Raw genomic sequence first — 16,489 nt, forward strand, 5'->3', positions numbered from 1 at the left:
AGAGGCAGTCATAATCTTTCTGTCCCTGACCCATTACAGCCCAGTCTCATGCTCTTGCCATTTCCCTCGTGCCAGATCTAGTGGCGGAGAAGCTACACATGAATCAGTTCAACCAAGGGGAAAAAAATAGATACCTTTTATCTACCAAATCAGCTAGACAAAATGACTCATCCTGTCACCGCATGACTGCTGGATCGGACACTGGTGGGTTAAAGGTGGGTTCAGTGGGACCAATGTTTTGTTGTTTTTTTTTTACCAACTCAGTATTAGAGCAGCTTAGCAGATCTGTCATATCATGCTTTTAGGCTTGACGTGCTGTGTAGAAAAGGGACACTGTCCATCATCATGGATAAAAAAGAAATTACTGTGCCCTAATATTCTGCAGTTAAAAAGACAATTGGGAACTTTGTTTCTTTGCCTGGTTTCCCAGCCCTTGCAAGTGTGTGAACTCAGTGTCCTCTGAAAAGAACAAGCCCCTGCTCAGAGGTGGAGGCAGCAGTGCTTTCCTGGCAGATGCAGCCTGCCTCACAGGGGACAAATGAACTCAATATGCTCTCCCAGATGGAGACCTCCAGTTTGATTGTTCCTGATCCATTACCACCTTAATAGCAAACAAAAATAATGCCTGTCTAGCAAAAATTCCTTGCAGATAAAAAAAAAAAAAACCCACACTCTCCCCTCTGAAGTGAAAGAGGAATAGAAATTCAAGGACTAGGAGGTTTGGAACAATGTAATTATATGATCATAACTGGCTGTGCACATTTCACTAATTCAGCTAAGTTTCTTCTCTTAAGTGTCCCAGCATGGTTGAGTGGCAGAGCAAGTGTTATTATTTTTGTAAAGCCTTTAAGAATTTCTATACCTTACTGTTCCTTAAGCTGCCGTTAGCATGGTTTCAAAAGCAATGCAGATAAACCTGGATAATTTAATTTGCCGTGTTAAGCAGATGTAGATACACACAAGTCAGCTCAACTTTCAAGTTCAAACTCCAATTGTAATGGGAGGAATGGAGCTCTCCTCCACACCTGGTATGACTGGCATTCTGCAAAAAATTATGTAAGACAGATTTCTAAAATAAGACATTAAGAATTTTTTCCTTTTGTTAACACTCCAGTGAGAGAGAGTAATCTTCTCACAAATATACCTTGGGTGATAAAATTTTATTAGTGTAAAACTAGTGCTCACCAATCTAAATTAAATTAAACATATCTGTAATCAAAAAATATTCGCTTTAGTACTTTCTAAGGTCACTGTTGAGCAAAAAGAAGTTTGTTTGAATGTCTTTTTCCCAAACGTCTTTCTCTCAAGTTTGGCTTCCTTTTTACCCATAACTCTGAAATGGCAGTTTGTAGTGCTCATGTTGCAAGCAATAGCGATGTCTCAAATGTATTTCTCCTTATATATATTCTCAACTTTAAGACTTTAGCACATCTTAATTTGGGAACATTTTTCATGTAAAAGTCATCTTTTTCTTAATTAATACAATTGTAATATGTGGACATAAAAGAAAACTTCACAGGCACATGGGACTACATCATTGTTTCAAAAAACTTGAAGATATGTAGACTCCAACTTTCAGAACTATTTTCAGGTTTTGAACTTTGTCTATCTTCACTATAATCTCTAGTTTTTCCCTTCCTCCACCGTGCTTTCCAGCCTCCCTTCATCAGGTGCCCACTCCTGTATTCTATGCTAAGCTTTTAAGATTTTTGTTACCATCATCTGAAAGATCATCTGTATGCAGAAGCAGAATAACATTTGTTTTCATGAAGGAGCAATGTTTAGATGCTATCAACAGAGACGATGATTCCCTTGTTCTCATGAACCATTATTTTGGCTGAAAACAGCTTAACTTCACTCCCTTTGGCAACAACGAGAAAAAACAATATCTATTTTCAAGAAGGGCCCCTTCTGTAACATCACTGCATCCTCGCTATCATGGAAAGAAAAAGAATAGAGATGGCCACCTTTTTGAAATAAGATAGACCAATTTTTTTCTCTCCAAGTCTCTCTGGAAATAACATTAGTTCTCAAACCTTGATGAAAAACAAACAGCAAAGTAGAACTACTGATCCTGAACACACTGCTTCAAGTGTCATTTGCACATAAAATTTTGACAGTTTGTAAGTATGCACAGAGCTTACACTCATCACTACTTAAGTAAGTGGAACTAAAGCTCCCAGTGCCTCTACATGTTTTTATGTGACTAATGAGAAACCCATACCCCAGGGTTCTCCTTTCTCATGTGAGCATCTGATAACGTACATCTCTTTTCAACTGAATACTCCATTCCCAAGTATAAAATAGTCTGGCAGACACTCTAATGGAAGGAAAGTTTCCTTCAGTGTGAAAATTGGAATAGCTTTTAAGAAATGATGAAACAGAAGCCAAACAGCTCACTTGGAAAATAAATACATTTATCTAGATTGGAAATATTTCAACATACATAGAACACATATTAGTGTATTAATATGCATGTTAATTTTCTAAGGTGTGCTCTATCTGTAGGCACTTATAAACACTTACTGTCCATGAAAGAAAGTGGACAGCACTGCTGACTAATGGCAGAAAGACAAAGAATAAAATGCAATATATTCATTGCAAAGTCATATTCACTGATTATAAACACATCTCATAGGCCACCTCACTGGCTATTTATCTAGCTCATACTCCATCAGTTTGTCTCCAAGGATGTTTTGGAAGATAGTGACAAAAGCCTTGGAAAAGTTAATACAACAGCAATTGCTCTCCCCTCATCTACCAAGCCAGTCATCTCATTATATAAGGCTGTCAGGTTGGTCAGGCATGATCTTCACTCCATAAATCCATGCTGGCTGCTCTCAATCACTTTCTTATCATGAAGACTTTTGGAATTGTCTCCCAGAAGCATTTGCTCTACCATCTTCCCAGGAATTAAGGTGAGGCTGATCAGTGAATAGTTCCCTGGATCCATGCCCGTCTTGAAGGCAGGATTTACATTTGCTTTGCTGCAGTCCTCAGGAAACTCCACAACAGACTGGCCTTGCAGTGGTATCAGCATGCAACTCATCAGGTCCCGTGTTCAGTCTGTTTAAATATTCCCATATCCAATCATCCTCTACAACAGGTAAGTCTTCCTTTCTTCAGTCACTGGTGTCAAGGGCTCGGGATTCCTGATGACAGGACTCATCAGTAAGAAGATAGTTTAAAAAGGCATTGATCACATGGATTTTTCCATGTCCTTTTTCATCAAGTTCCCTGCCCCATTATTCCTAGTGTTTCTACTGCTACTGATATGCCTACAGAAATCATTCTTATTGCCCTTCATGTTCCTGTCAGATTCAACTTCAGGTTGGCTCAGGCTTTCCTTTCCCCACACTCCTGTGAAATTGGTTAGTGCACTGTACAATCCTCCTAGCAAGCCTTACCCTGCTTCCACCTCTTGCATTGGCAAGCAGATGCACTCAGGTTTTGGGGAAGAGTTCAGTGGTGGTGAGGGAGGTGTGGCTAGTTGAGGTTTTTTGTTGTTGTTTTGTTTGGGTTTTGGGGGGTTTGTTTGGTTGGGTAATGTGTTTGTTTGTTTAATATTTGAGTTCTATCTGGAGCTCCTTATGCCTCCATGGTGGCCTCCTGATGCTTTTACTTGACATTACTGCATGTGCAGATGGACTGTTCTTGAGTATTGAGAAGGTCTTCAAATAGCAACTAATTTCCTTTTCTCTTCAGAGTCATTTCACACATTACTTTTCCAAATTGTTCTTTGAACAGGTCAAAGTCTGCTCTCTTGAAGTCCAAGATTATAATTATATTGCTTGTCTTGTTCCCTCTTTTTGGGATCCTGAACCATCTCATCATTACTGCAGGCAAGACTGCCCTGATCTTCACATTCCCTACCATTTCTTCCTTGTTTGCAACTATGAGATCCAGCAGAGCACCTCCTCTCATCAGCTCTTCATTCACTTGTGTTAGGAAGTTCTCATTAATGCATTCTAGAAACCTCCTGGATTACTTGTGCCTGATGTTCCTTCAACAGATATAAAGATGGTTCATGTTGCCCACACAAGTACCAGAGTCTGCAAACATGAGGCTTCTTCCAGTTGTATGAAGAAGGTCTCATTTTCTACCTCTTCCTGAACAGTCAATCTATAGCAGAAACTGAAAACAATGTTGCCTGGGTTGGTTTGCCCTCTAATCTTCATACATAAACTCAATTCATTCCCCAGCAGAACTTCAGGCACACCTGTTTCTCTCACATATGAAGGACAATTCCCCCTCCTTGCTATCCTGGCCACATCCTTCCTAAAAAGTCCATCTCTATCCATTATGCCACTCCAGACACATGTGCTATTGCACTATGTCTTTGTGATCCCAGTGAAATCACAGCCCTGCAGTCTTTCAATACCTGGTAGAAAATATAAAAGCCACATTTTTCCTGCATATTAAAATATCCTATGCAACTGAATAGATCATCTCAACCAACAGGTAGAAGTAAAACCTACAACACTGGTATCACATAATGCCAAATGCCAGTTTTCAGCTTCTTCTCAAACGCATAGTTTTATATTTTTGTTAAGATCTATAAGACCTTGTGTCTTTAACATATGTAATTTATGGCATAAGGTTGTAATATTTCTCCTGTGAAGAATATCCATCTTGCACCCAAAGAACTCTGTGCATTCACAGAATGCAAACCACAGATTAGTCTTGGTGTTTTTCATTGAACTCCAAGAATGGAAGCTGCATGTCTTCAAATGCCTCTTAAGAGACATCCCTAGAGGCCTAATGCTTGTAGTCATGTGGCCTAAATGCCTACTAATGAGAAGGTAAGAAACTGGCATAAAGAGACAAATGCATAATAGGTAAATAAAAGAATCAGACAACTTTGCCCAATAAGAAGGTCAACACACTAATATCCTAGGTGGCTGTCAAGATTTTTGTAGGCATCAAGGAAAGCAAGAGTGAGAAGGCAGTACTTCAAAAGGAAATTACAGGATGACTTTGCACAAAAGCTTATGGCTATTTTCCTTGGGAGCAAATGGCAGTATGAAAACATAAAAAGACCATTATCCACAATGGTACACAGCCACGATAGGAGGTGGCTCAGTCCATACTTACTAGAGAATTTGTGCTAGAATTGCTAACTTTATCATTTAACTTGTGGGAGTGATGCCTAAAATGGGAGAGGATGGGGGAAGAGGCTATACATAAACTTATCACAGGGATAGGCAGCTAAAGTGGTTTCTTTTTGATAAGCCACATTCTTCATTGCCCCCTGGCTATAACATCACTTACTCTAAAGAATATATTCTGTATGGCCCTGCTGTGAAAAGATAGCATTAAATTAGACAACAAATCATAGAATCATAAAATTATTTGAGTTGTAAGGGACCTTAAAGGTCATCTAGTTTCAAACCCCCTGCATGGGCAGGGACAAATCCCACTAGGTCAGGTTGCTCAAAGTCCCATCCAACCTGGCCTTGAATACTTGCAGGGATGGGGCTTCCACCTCTTCCCTGGACAACCTATTCCTGTGTCTCACCAGCCTCACACTGAGGAATTTCCTCCTAACATCTAGTCTAAATCTCTCCTCTACCAGTTTTGATTCATCTACAAATGAACTTGAATTAGGTGTAACAATATGATGAAACTGGACGTTTGTAAGTACATGAGATAAAAGAAACCTCGGGGGTGATAGATACTAACAGCAACAATAATAAAGCAATACTGTCTCTTATGTAAAGGGTCCTAAGAGACATCAGAATCATTAACTCCATTTTACAGCTAGAGAGGCTAATGTATTGCATGGCAAAGCAATTAATCTGAGTTTGCTCACAAGGTAAGTGGCAAAACAGGGAATGGAAATCCCACTCCCTGACACAGTGTCCTGTTCACAAGTTCAACTGATAATGGCAAATCACCTGCAAGGAATTACCAAAATTGGAGACTATAGCTGAGGGAATTCTTCCCAGTTGTTACTGTGAAGATAACAAGGAGGAAACATTTTCAGCTGCAAAGTCAAATGACAACTTGTGTTCTTGTCACTTGGACTTTGGAAAGATCTCCTACCCTGGATCCTTGGAGAATCATCCTCAGAAAAACTGAAGAGCAGGATGATAAGGACAGGGATGTAACATGCACTGATTAATACTGCCTTCCAGTGAATAAATACAAAGACTTCCTTTCTGTCTCCAGTGCATCACCCTACCAAATACACCTCTGGAATTAACCATCAGTATTTAAACCTTTTTTTTTTTTTTTTTTTTTTTTTTTTTTTTACATTCACTACCCATTATAAAGTTTGGTCCATTTCAGCTCTTCACACCTCCAAATCACCTCCATATTATCTTTTATACACTGCCTCAGATTTGAGAAATGTCTTTCTCCCCCACATTCACCAGTTACTACAGCTTGTCAGATCAGACTCTTAGAATCATAGAATCATTAAGGTTGACAAAGACCTTCAAAATCATCAAGGCCAACTGTCAGGCCTACACCCCCATAACCACTAAACCATCTCCTGAAGCACCAAATCTACCTGTTTTTTGAACATGTCCAGGCATGGTGCCTCCACCACCTCCCTGGGCAGCCTGTTCCAATGCCTTATCAATCTTTCTATGAAGAAATTTTTCCTCATATCTAATCTGAACTTCCCTTGGTGCAACTTGATCCCATTTCCTTGTGTCCTATTGCTAGTCACTAGGGAGAAGAGGCCAACACCTACCTCACTACAACCTCCTTTCAGGGAGTCGTAGAGAGCAATGAGGTCTCCCCTCAGCCTCCTCTTCTCCAGGCTGAACAGCCACAACTCCCTTAGCCGCTCCTCATAAAACCTGTTCTCCAGAACACTAATCAGCTTAGCTGCCCTTCTTCTTCCCAGCCACAGATGTCTTCCACTCACTATCCTACTCCTTTCCCCACATGCCATGGGTTTCCTCCCTTCTCCAGTAGAAGTGTGAAGTCAAGCAGTGACACTGATCTGTGAGGCTGGAATAGCTGAGAATTTGAACTGATCAAAAATCAAAACAATAAGCCAGGAAGCAAAGTGCAAAAACACCCTACACACATATACACACACACAGTTAAAACCTACAATATTTATTCATTATTCACCAACCTTTATCAAGTCCTGCAGTATTTATGTACTGTGATCATGTGAGGAAACACCTGGTAAAATGAGTAGCAGACGACTGACACTGAAGAAGGGTAAGTTGTGGTTGCTGAGTTTGGAGTCTACAGTTTTTGTTTTGGGGTTTTGTTGCTGTTGTTGATTTCTAAGTACAATTCTGAAAGATGTTTAGCCTGTACTTAACACTTGACATATGTGCTTGATCCTTCAGATTTCTATTAAATAGCAGTGATGACTTAAAGCAGGCATGTATTTTAATACCTTGCTGAATCAGGACCTGAGTTTTCCTGGGGGGAAAGATCAAGGTATTCTCCAAAGCTCTTTCAAGAAGATTCTGTGTAAGCTTTTGAACACTCTGTGTCAAAGTACAGTACCTCAGAAGATCCTAGTGAATCTAATCCAGCTTCCTGCCACACAGTCTGTAAAATATAATCCCCTAAAACTTTAAATGCAACAGCTGGGCCTGAAGCACAGCACACTGTCTAGAAAGCCATTCAGTCTTTGTATAGAGAACAGAGATAAGCATAAGTCATGTTCATCACAACAGAAGTTATCATCACCTAAAAGCCACTTGGGTGGCTAGTGCCTTGATATTGCAATGTACTGACTTCTTCACCAACAACCAAATGCAAGATCTACTGTAAGCTTTGCTTTCAACGGGATGTTTGTGTGACCTTCTGGCTTAAAGCCCAACTTCTTAGCATACACTAGTGGATGACCACAGGGAAGGTGCATGGAAATGGTTCAAATTTGTGTCAGGTGAGGTTCAGACTTGATGTTAGGAAACTTTTTTGTATGGAGAGGGTGGTCAAACACTGAAACAGGCTTCCTAGAGCAGTGGTCAATGCCCCAGGCCTGTCAGTGTTTAAGAAGCATTTGGACAATGCCCTTAATAATATGTTTTAACTTTTGGCCAGCCCTGAGTTGTTCAGGCAGTTGGACTGGATGATCATTATAGGTCTCTTCCAGTTGAAATATTCTGTTCTATTCTAGATGGTCCTAAAATGGCCCCTTCAGAACTAGCCCAGATATATAAGTAAGAGAAGCAAGATGGGGGCAGGGAACGAAGGGAGTGGAAACATATGCTCTCTGTCTACAGCCCATATAGGGCCCAGAAGAAATCTACTCATATCTACCAAGCATCATGATCAAAGAGTTCTACTACCTACTCTACAGATGCAGCCCACTCAACATATGTATTCAGCCTTAAATTTTGGCCCATCAAACAGAGGTACAAAACCCTGCTGTGCTAAAATCACAATAAACCTTTAAATGGCAGACCTTATCAAGAAGGCACTGAGCAAATTTAACCAAACAGTTTCCAAACTGGAAAATCTAAAACAGCTCCATCCTGTACTTTTAAGCCTCTAAAAGTTTTCTTGTATATGCCTTGTGTTTCATTTCATAATATAAACATACTCCTAATGACCACCTCTAATTCTGATAGCAATACATTGTTGTATGTTGAATTAAGAATGAAGAGAGCACTAGACAGAGATACTGCTCAAATTAGCTGCCAAAAAAACCCAAATACCTACAGTCCACTCTAAGGCCGCCCTTGGTTCCTTTACAGGTCCATTGGAGACTGCAATGTTGAGGGAGTGCACAGGGGCCAAGTGCTGGAGGCCTGACCTGGAGATTGCTTTCCTGCAAATTGAAAAGAAAAAAGAAAAAAAAAAAAAACAACAACAACAAAACAATAAATAAATTGAGTGTGTATCCAATATAATTACCCAATACAATTACCCACCCCACCCTCCTCCAGAAATCAGAAGAGGCAGTACAGCATCTAATTGCAGCATGGGTGAAATGGTGCTTGAATGCCATCTCCTGCTAAAGCAGTTTAGGAAAAGAATAAAGTAATCTGATCACTGAAAATTACTGTTTAATGAAGATCAGTTACTCATCTGGCACTAAGCTGAAATATCAAATCGAGTGGACTACATATGGTTCTGTTTGCCACTTTCAGTGGAGTCCTCATTTTTTACACCTATTCCTTACATACCAGCTGAACTTGTTGAATCAATTTATGTACAATTCCAAACAGCCTTTACTGGAGGAAAGAAATAAGAGTTTATACTAAGAGTGCAGCATCTGTTGCTTTTGCTTAATTTATAGGCTGCGAAAAGTCACCTATTCAGCATCAGATTATGTAAAACAAGACAGGAGGACACCACTTAGGAGCAGGAGTCATATTACCTTTTTTGATTATATTAAGCATCCCTCTAGGTATTACAGCTTCTTTTCACTTATATTTTTAATTCTCTTTTTGGTTCAAAGCCATTCTTACAGTTCTTGAGGCATAGGCCTCCTTTAAAAGTCACAGATGATGACCAGAAACAGTCCTGGGGCTCCACAAGAGCCAAGAGAATATCTACTGCCTGTTTCCCCAGGGGCACCCAGCCCTGCCAGATCAGCCTCAAAAAGTGAGCCATCGGGTGGAAGGAAGCACACTACACTGCTGGTACAAAGCTCAGCTGCACTTGGACATTAGGTTTCATAAAGCTTCATAACATTATTGTGTTGTATATTTTAGCCTCTGATGGTGGCAGCCAAAGCAATCTCACAGCTTCAGCTGCAGTGATTCAGAAGAGGACAAAAACATCTCAAGGAGAGATCTCCCTTTGTAAGCCAAATACACTCATCCCACACAAAGTGAAATGACAGTCTGTTTGTGTAAAGTGCATTTTTGTGATACCACTCCCACAGTGCAACAGCTATTTATAGCATCTCCTAATCTTACCACTGTCCCAAGGCAATAAAGGTCAATTGAGCCAATGATGACAATCCAGGTCAGCCATATGCTAAATAAACCTTTTCATTGTCCTGAAAATATACAGTGCAATATATATCCACAGTAAAGGAGTTTGGAACCCTCACTGATCATAGTGCATGTTTAGAAAAACTGGGTGGACTGAACTAGAATCTCTTAAATTCCTTTTCCTCTGGGTATCATGAACAACTCAGCACATTAAGATCAGCTCCTGCTCATCCAGTGCCCCCTTTCTACTTAACAATGTGGGCAAGACACAGACATTGAGGGTTTTTTCCCCAAATAATTTTGCATTTGACAAAAAACATTAGAGGAAAGAAAGTCAAGGAAAAGACACTCACTACCTGACAATATATCAGGAGAAAATCATGTAGCAAAAAAGATTTTATGCCATGTATGTCAGTACAACATAAGCTACACATCCTCTCAATTACCATATTAAGGCCTTAAAGAAATAAACCACAAGAAAGTACAATTATATATATATATATATATATATATATATACACACACATGTATTTTATCCAGAAACAGTGCCAAATACTTGCCAGTCTGATTCCATTCTGTCTTAGGTATCAACTTAGTTATTAGTGCTTCCTAAATAAAAGAGTACATTAAGTCTATTCATTGTTTACAATACAGCAATTTCTTTCAGTAGAAAAGGGGCAGCATCACATTTTCCACCCTGCACCACTGACAGTAACAAAGCAAATATACTTAGCCCTGTTCTCATAACAGAGGAAGGTAGTTTCCACTTTGTGCAAAGTCATACTTAAGTAAAGGTGACTGAATAATAAACCATTAGCAAATAATTATTATTTTATTAAAATTGCCAACATTTGCAGACAACATGGCTTACGGCCTGTTACTTGCCAAGTTATACAGCCTGTAAAGTTGCGGGCATCCGCTAAAATAATTTACTAAAGCAAAGTCTGTGATGAATGCTCCTAGGGGCAAATTTATCTGACCAGCCTGAAGAGAAGGCTTCCAGCTGGAAGGCAAATTCAGCAGAGACTGAAAAGGCAAATATGCCTAATGAACAGCTACAGACATCTCAGCATCAAGCCTTGGATACTGTTTCAAGTCAAAATTAGAGATGTGCAAGCCTCCTGCAGCAGAACCTGAGACTTGGCCCACATTGCTTTAAAAGCGAGACGAGGCTGATAAGCCTTTTGGGGGAAATACGGCAGTTTTGTGCCAACAGCCTGCCCTTCCTCTGCATGCCAAGCTGGATTTATAGCTTTGTCTGAAAAGCATACAAAACACAGTCATGACAATAATGCCTTTTTTTTTTTTTTTCCAGGTTTATTTTAACATAAAAGTCTTAAAATTATCTCAGGGCTCACAAATTTCATGAACCAGCCAAAAGTGACCCTTAGGCCCAGGGGCAAGCTGAAAATGTCTACCTTTTACACAACTGCTTATCAGAACTTTGTCCCAGAACAGAGAGACACAAAGTGTCAAAATACACTGCATGCACCAGAGAACCCTTTGCCAGACTAAGAGGTCAGGCTAAAGAGCAAACACATGGCCTTCTAATTCTAACAAGCGTAAGGCAGATGAGAGATGGAAAAATGAGGGGAAAGGGAAGGCAGCACACATTTGGTAACAGAGCAGATGCTGAGTAGCTAGGTGATCATATCTCATGACTGTCTATCAGATTAAACCACCTGGCATTTTTCCAATAGTAAGGTAACAGGAATGACTTTTAGTTATCTTTCCCAGCAAATTCATCTCCACTGTGCTGAGTGCACGAATGAAAACACAGGCTTGTGAGGCAGCCTTTTCCACAGAAGCAAAAGTAATCACTGTTCCTCTGATAAAAGACAGTGAGAAAAAGTGAATCTGTGCTTTCCTGATATTATTTCATTCTTCAGTCCACAACTTTTTTAAAAAGAGCACACAAGTCAGCTTGCTGATGTAGCAATCAACAGCAAGGAAATGCCACATCATATGTAATGAGCTGTATTATGAGAATCTTCATATGCAGTAATCAATGATTTGTGCTAGGTATTGTCAACTTAGCAAACACATCACCACTGTGAACTTGCACAAGTGCTCATACATGTGTATGTCATTAAACATATAACAGACAAGAATATACTAATTCCATAGCTGATTAAGGAAATTCTTTAACAGAGCAGTTAGCTGTCCTGGAAACCAAAAGCAATCAGACATTCAAACTAATCAAGTACAATAACTGTTAATTTTTTTTTAAAAGCATTACATTTTCATTTTGCTGAAAAGTTAGGTGAGACTCAACCTACTTTTTAGATCAAAGGATACAAATTTCATGGGGGGAGGGGTGGGAGTTATATCCAAGTTTATATCCAAAGCTTTGGCTTACTGAGCCTTTTCCTCCACCCAAGTCATATAAAAATCCCCCAGAGTTATTTACACAGAATAATTGCATCTGAATCCTCAAAGACCACAAAAGACAATTAGTCAATAGCACACAGTTCATTTAGGTGTTAGAAAAACCTATTTGGGAAAGAGTTAGTGCTGCACATTGTTGACAGATTTGAGTATCATTTTAGTTGCCACGGGTATTGGAGTTGCTACCTTTTCAAGCTGGGGTTATTACTCTCCTTCTTATCTTCTTTGGGTAGGTCTCTGAACTGCAAGGATTGAGAGATCATAAAAATGCAGAGACTGTAGTGTACAGATCCTATGGCTAGGACATCTGCCAGGAGAGATATTTTGGGGAATCTTTTCTCAAAGTTAATCTAGATTTTTATGAAGAAAAGAACAGTCATTTATATAACGGTGTTTAAGTTACAATAGCCCTGCTTTTCTTTGAATATTCAATTTAGATAAACCTCATGCCTGCCAGCTCTTAGCTTTGCCAACCACAATTTGAAAATCCCTGTGCAATGCCAAACAGTACCTGAACACTGTGAATAATTTACACACACAAGTTTGTTTGGAAGTGGTTTTCACTCTTTTAATTTGGTGTTAACAAAATGTACCAGCTAAACTCTGGCTTTATTTAAGTTTTCCCCATGCATCTTTGCAATCTGCTCAGGACTCCTGCAGTCTGCTGTTCCCAGCTTGTTCTCTGGGCATGTAATATTCTCCTTCAGAGCTGACCGTGAGGCAATGACTATTTCATCAGGATTCCCACTTTTTTTTTTTTTTTTTTTTTGCATTTGAAATAAAAGGTATCAGCTTCAGCCAAATAAAAAAATCTGTCTTGTCCAGTATCCCATTTCTGTTAACAGCCAGTAGCAGGTGCTTAGAGAAGAACTGGCACAAATTGGGTGATCCTTCCCCTGACATACTCCAGTCCCAGCTTCCAGTAATCAGTAGTTTAAGGACTTCCTGAGCTGCTTCCAGATCTTTGTGCTTAATAGCCTGTAATGGCTCTCCACTCTAGGAATGTGTTGGTCCTTCCCTGAATCCATTTATACTCTTAGTCTCAGCAGCAGCCTATGTAATGAGCTCCACAATTTAATTATGGGCAGTGTAAAGTACTTCCCTCTGTCTGTTTTAAAAATTCTGCTTGATAATTCAATTGGTGTATCATATTGTGAGGAACAGTAAGTTATCATTTGCTGCTCTACACTTTCTGTGATTTTACAAATGTCTATTCATATAACCTTTCATTCATCCTTCCCTCCACCAAGTAGAAACAACCTAAGACAGCTTAGGCTCCTGCTGATGCTGAAGCTGTTTTATCTTTGTCAAAGTTTTCTAGCTTGATTGTATTTTTTTGTTGTTATTGTTTTTTTTTCAGGTAGGGTTGCCAGAACCATTCAATATCTGACTGCATCAGAGGTTTATCAGTGTCCCATACTTTCTGCATTTTTCTCTTTTTTTTCCCCTTCCCTCACTCTGAGACCTTCACTTGCCTTTTTATCACTTTCAACATCGAATTAATTGTTTCATACGAGTACCTGCAATTATCCAAACATCCCTTTCCTGAATGCTAAATGCTAATATAAAGTCCAAACTTTAAAAATTCCCCCCATGTGCATTATTTTTGCCTTCATCAGTCTCACATTTCAACCGCAATTTGCTGCAGAGTCATTCAGCATCAGAAGATCCTTCTGTACATTTCCTAACTATAAGCCTGTGCCCACCCTGGCTCATTGTGCAGAGCAGCAGCAAGCTTTGCCCCCTCGTAGTTCACTCCCATCACAGATCCCCTGGTGGTCCCCCTTGGTAAACCAGGTAAAACTCTGAAAACCATCCACTGATCGCTAACCACCCCATTGATTGCTACATTTAAGCTGCTGTTTAACCACTTGAAGACTACCCCTTTTAGACCTAATTTCTGTACTAAAAGCTTTCTTCCTAATTCACTGAAAGCTGTCTGGAAGCCCACAGGCTCTTCCCTCATCCAGACCACCCTGGTTCATGGACCTCATGCCTCTGTCAGCAATTTCTGTGGGACTGAATACCTGGCTTCCTTAGGAAAAGCTCTGCTGACCCTCATCCAGCACATCATATTCAGCTGTGAATTTACTAATCCTGTGTCTTATCGACAGCTCTACCAGTTTCTCTGATTAAAACTTGCAGCTGGGTTACCCCATGAGCACTCTGTGAGCCCCTTTGTGACCACCCCACTCCTTTAGGACTGGAGCTGGTTGAAGGGACCTATTATAAAGTCCTCTCAGAAATTTCTTCCTTGAATTTCATCAGACTACTTAGCAAAATCAAATCCTAGTGATTAGTTATTTGCCCTTTTGTCAATGTGGTCTTCAGCCTCTTACATTAACCCTTCTGTTTTCCTCAGGTTCATCCATGCAAATAGCAGCTCCTCCTAGGACCCTCAGCAGCAAAAGCTGATGTAAGAAATTCAACTAGGACTAAAAAAAATAGCCCTTTCAAATGCCTCCTAGAATACTTGCTTAGGCACCTGTCATTGTCTGCTGCCCTGGGAACCAGAGTATGGAAAAGCAGAGATTTGGGTAGCTTCCCAGCCACCCAACATCAACAAGATCTCAAGAGATCTTTCCTCCTCTCTCTTAACCCCTCACCACACAGAACAGTTTGATAAAAACTATGTGGAAAGTGGTAGATCTCAATGAAACACTGCAGCTCTGTGCAGCTCTGCTCTCAGCCTCAAGGTCAGCCTGCCTGCACCTAATGGGCAGCTTATGTCCACTAGAGACCCGCTGAAAAACAACAAAACAAATTTCCAGTGACAACCTTATCAAGTACTTCAAACAGCAACCTCAGAGCTGAGAGATAACTACAGTACATCAGCTCCCTGAATAATTTCTGGTAGAAGCATTTGGATCTATCACATCAAATACCATATTCAGCTTGCTTTGACCAGGTGCATCACCAGAACCACCTAGCTTTTCTGTGACCATATCCTTGAGTAAGGTAAAAATCCAGTAGAGGGACAAGAAATACACAGGACTCATACAAAAGGAAAAAGGAGCATAAGACCTGCAGAAAGATTGATGGATATAATAGAGGAAGAGCCTCTACCACATGGTTCTGTCTTCCTGAGTCAAAGAAAAAGTCAGTCACGGAGAGTTCTCTGAGCTCTTATCAGAGCCGAGATTTATACATATCACTGGTTATTACCCATTTTTTTTTATTCCTTCTGCTCATTTGAGGTTGGGTGCTTTTTTGGTTTTTTCACTTCACTCGTAATTTATTCTCAAGATTTCTTTCTAAATAGGCTTAAGTATCAAGGGATACTTACAGTAAAGGTAACTAAATTTTAGGACCAAAAGGGTCCCTCCTAATCTTCTGTTTAAATGTGATATATCTGAAAAGATATGTACAAATGTGGCAATTACCTTTACACAAAGAGATGACAGACCTTGAAGGACTCCTTACAGTAATAGAAATGTCAGCATTAATATGTGTGGAGGAAAGGAGAAAAAGTGATAGAGTTGGTGATACAATAAGGATTAAGAGTATCCTTTAAACCCTATAATTCACCAAGAAAGAGACTAACCAAGGAGTCTAGGAAAGCAGGAAAAAAAAGACAAATGCTTTATTGAACTGCATTGTTTTGCTTTATTTTTGCTGCAGTCAAAATCAATTTGTTTAGTAGAGGGTTTGGGGGGGGCTTTTTGTTTTATTTTGTTTTGTTTATTTTTTTCATTTTTAGTCTTTAGCTTTCAAAGCTATGAAAGCCACATCTGAAAATGACCTCTTAGGTGACGAAATCTAATCTTCTCTGTTTCAGGCAAACCTGTTGTATGTTTAATGATGAATTCATAAAGTTATCAAGACACATCTCAAGTCTACCTTATTTGTTCCTTCTCTCTTAGTCCTACTGAGATGTTATGCCAGATCTGTACTTCTCTCATAATTAAAATCTTTTTTTACAATTCCATCTGATATGCATTATATATACAATATATACAATCTTCCTTAAATTACTGTTATTAGGATTTTCACCTTTCATCCAAAGAGTTAAAGTTAAACCTACAACTAAGTTTTTTTATGTGATCCTTCTACAGAATAGAAGGCACCTGGAAACTTTGATCTAGAAATCTTTAAACACTTGGGTCAAAACCCTTTGAGTGAGGTTATGTTAGGACAGAGATGTGCATAAGGAGTTGGAAACTCACATTTCAAAGATTCTGGAATCAACTGAGTGACTGGGACAATAAAATTTAATCACGTCCTTTCCAAGTAAA

At 39.6% G+C, this 16,489-nt stretch overlaps 1 protein-coding gene across 1 annotated transcript in view; it reads right to left on the bottom strand.

Annotated features, from left to right (window-relative positions):
- Positions 1–16,489, bottom strand: part of DGKI (diacylglycerol kinase iota) — a 172,840-nt gene that overhangs the window by 126,185 nt on the left and 30,166 nt on the right. The window contains exon 2 of the mRNA XM_051640929.1: positions 8,644–8,752. Within this exon, the coding sequence (XP_051496889.1) occupies positions 8,644–8,752 (109 nt within the window). The remainder of the gene's footprint in view (positions 1–8,643; positions 8,753–16,489) is intronic.

This window comes from Apus apus, chromosome 1, assembly GCF_020740795.1.
Source record: "Apus apus isolate bApuApu2 chromosome 1, bApuApu2.pri.cur, whole genome shotgun sequence".
NCBI lineage: Eukaryota > Metazoa > Chordata > Aves > Apodiformes > Apodidae > Apus > Apus apus.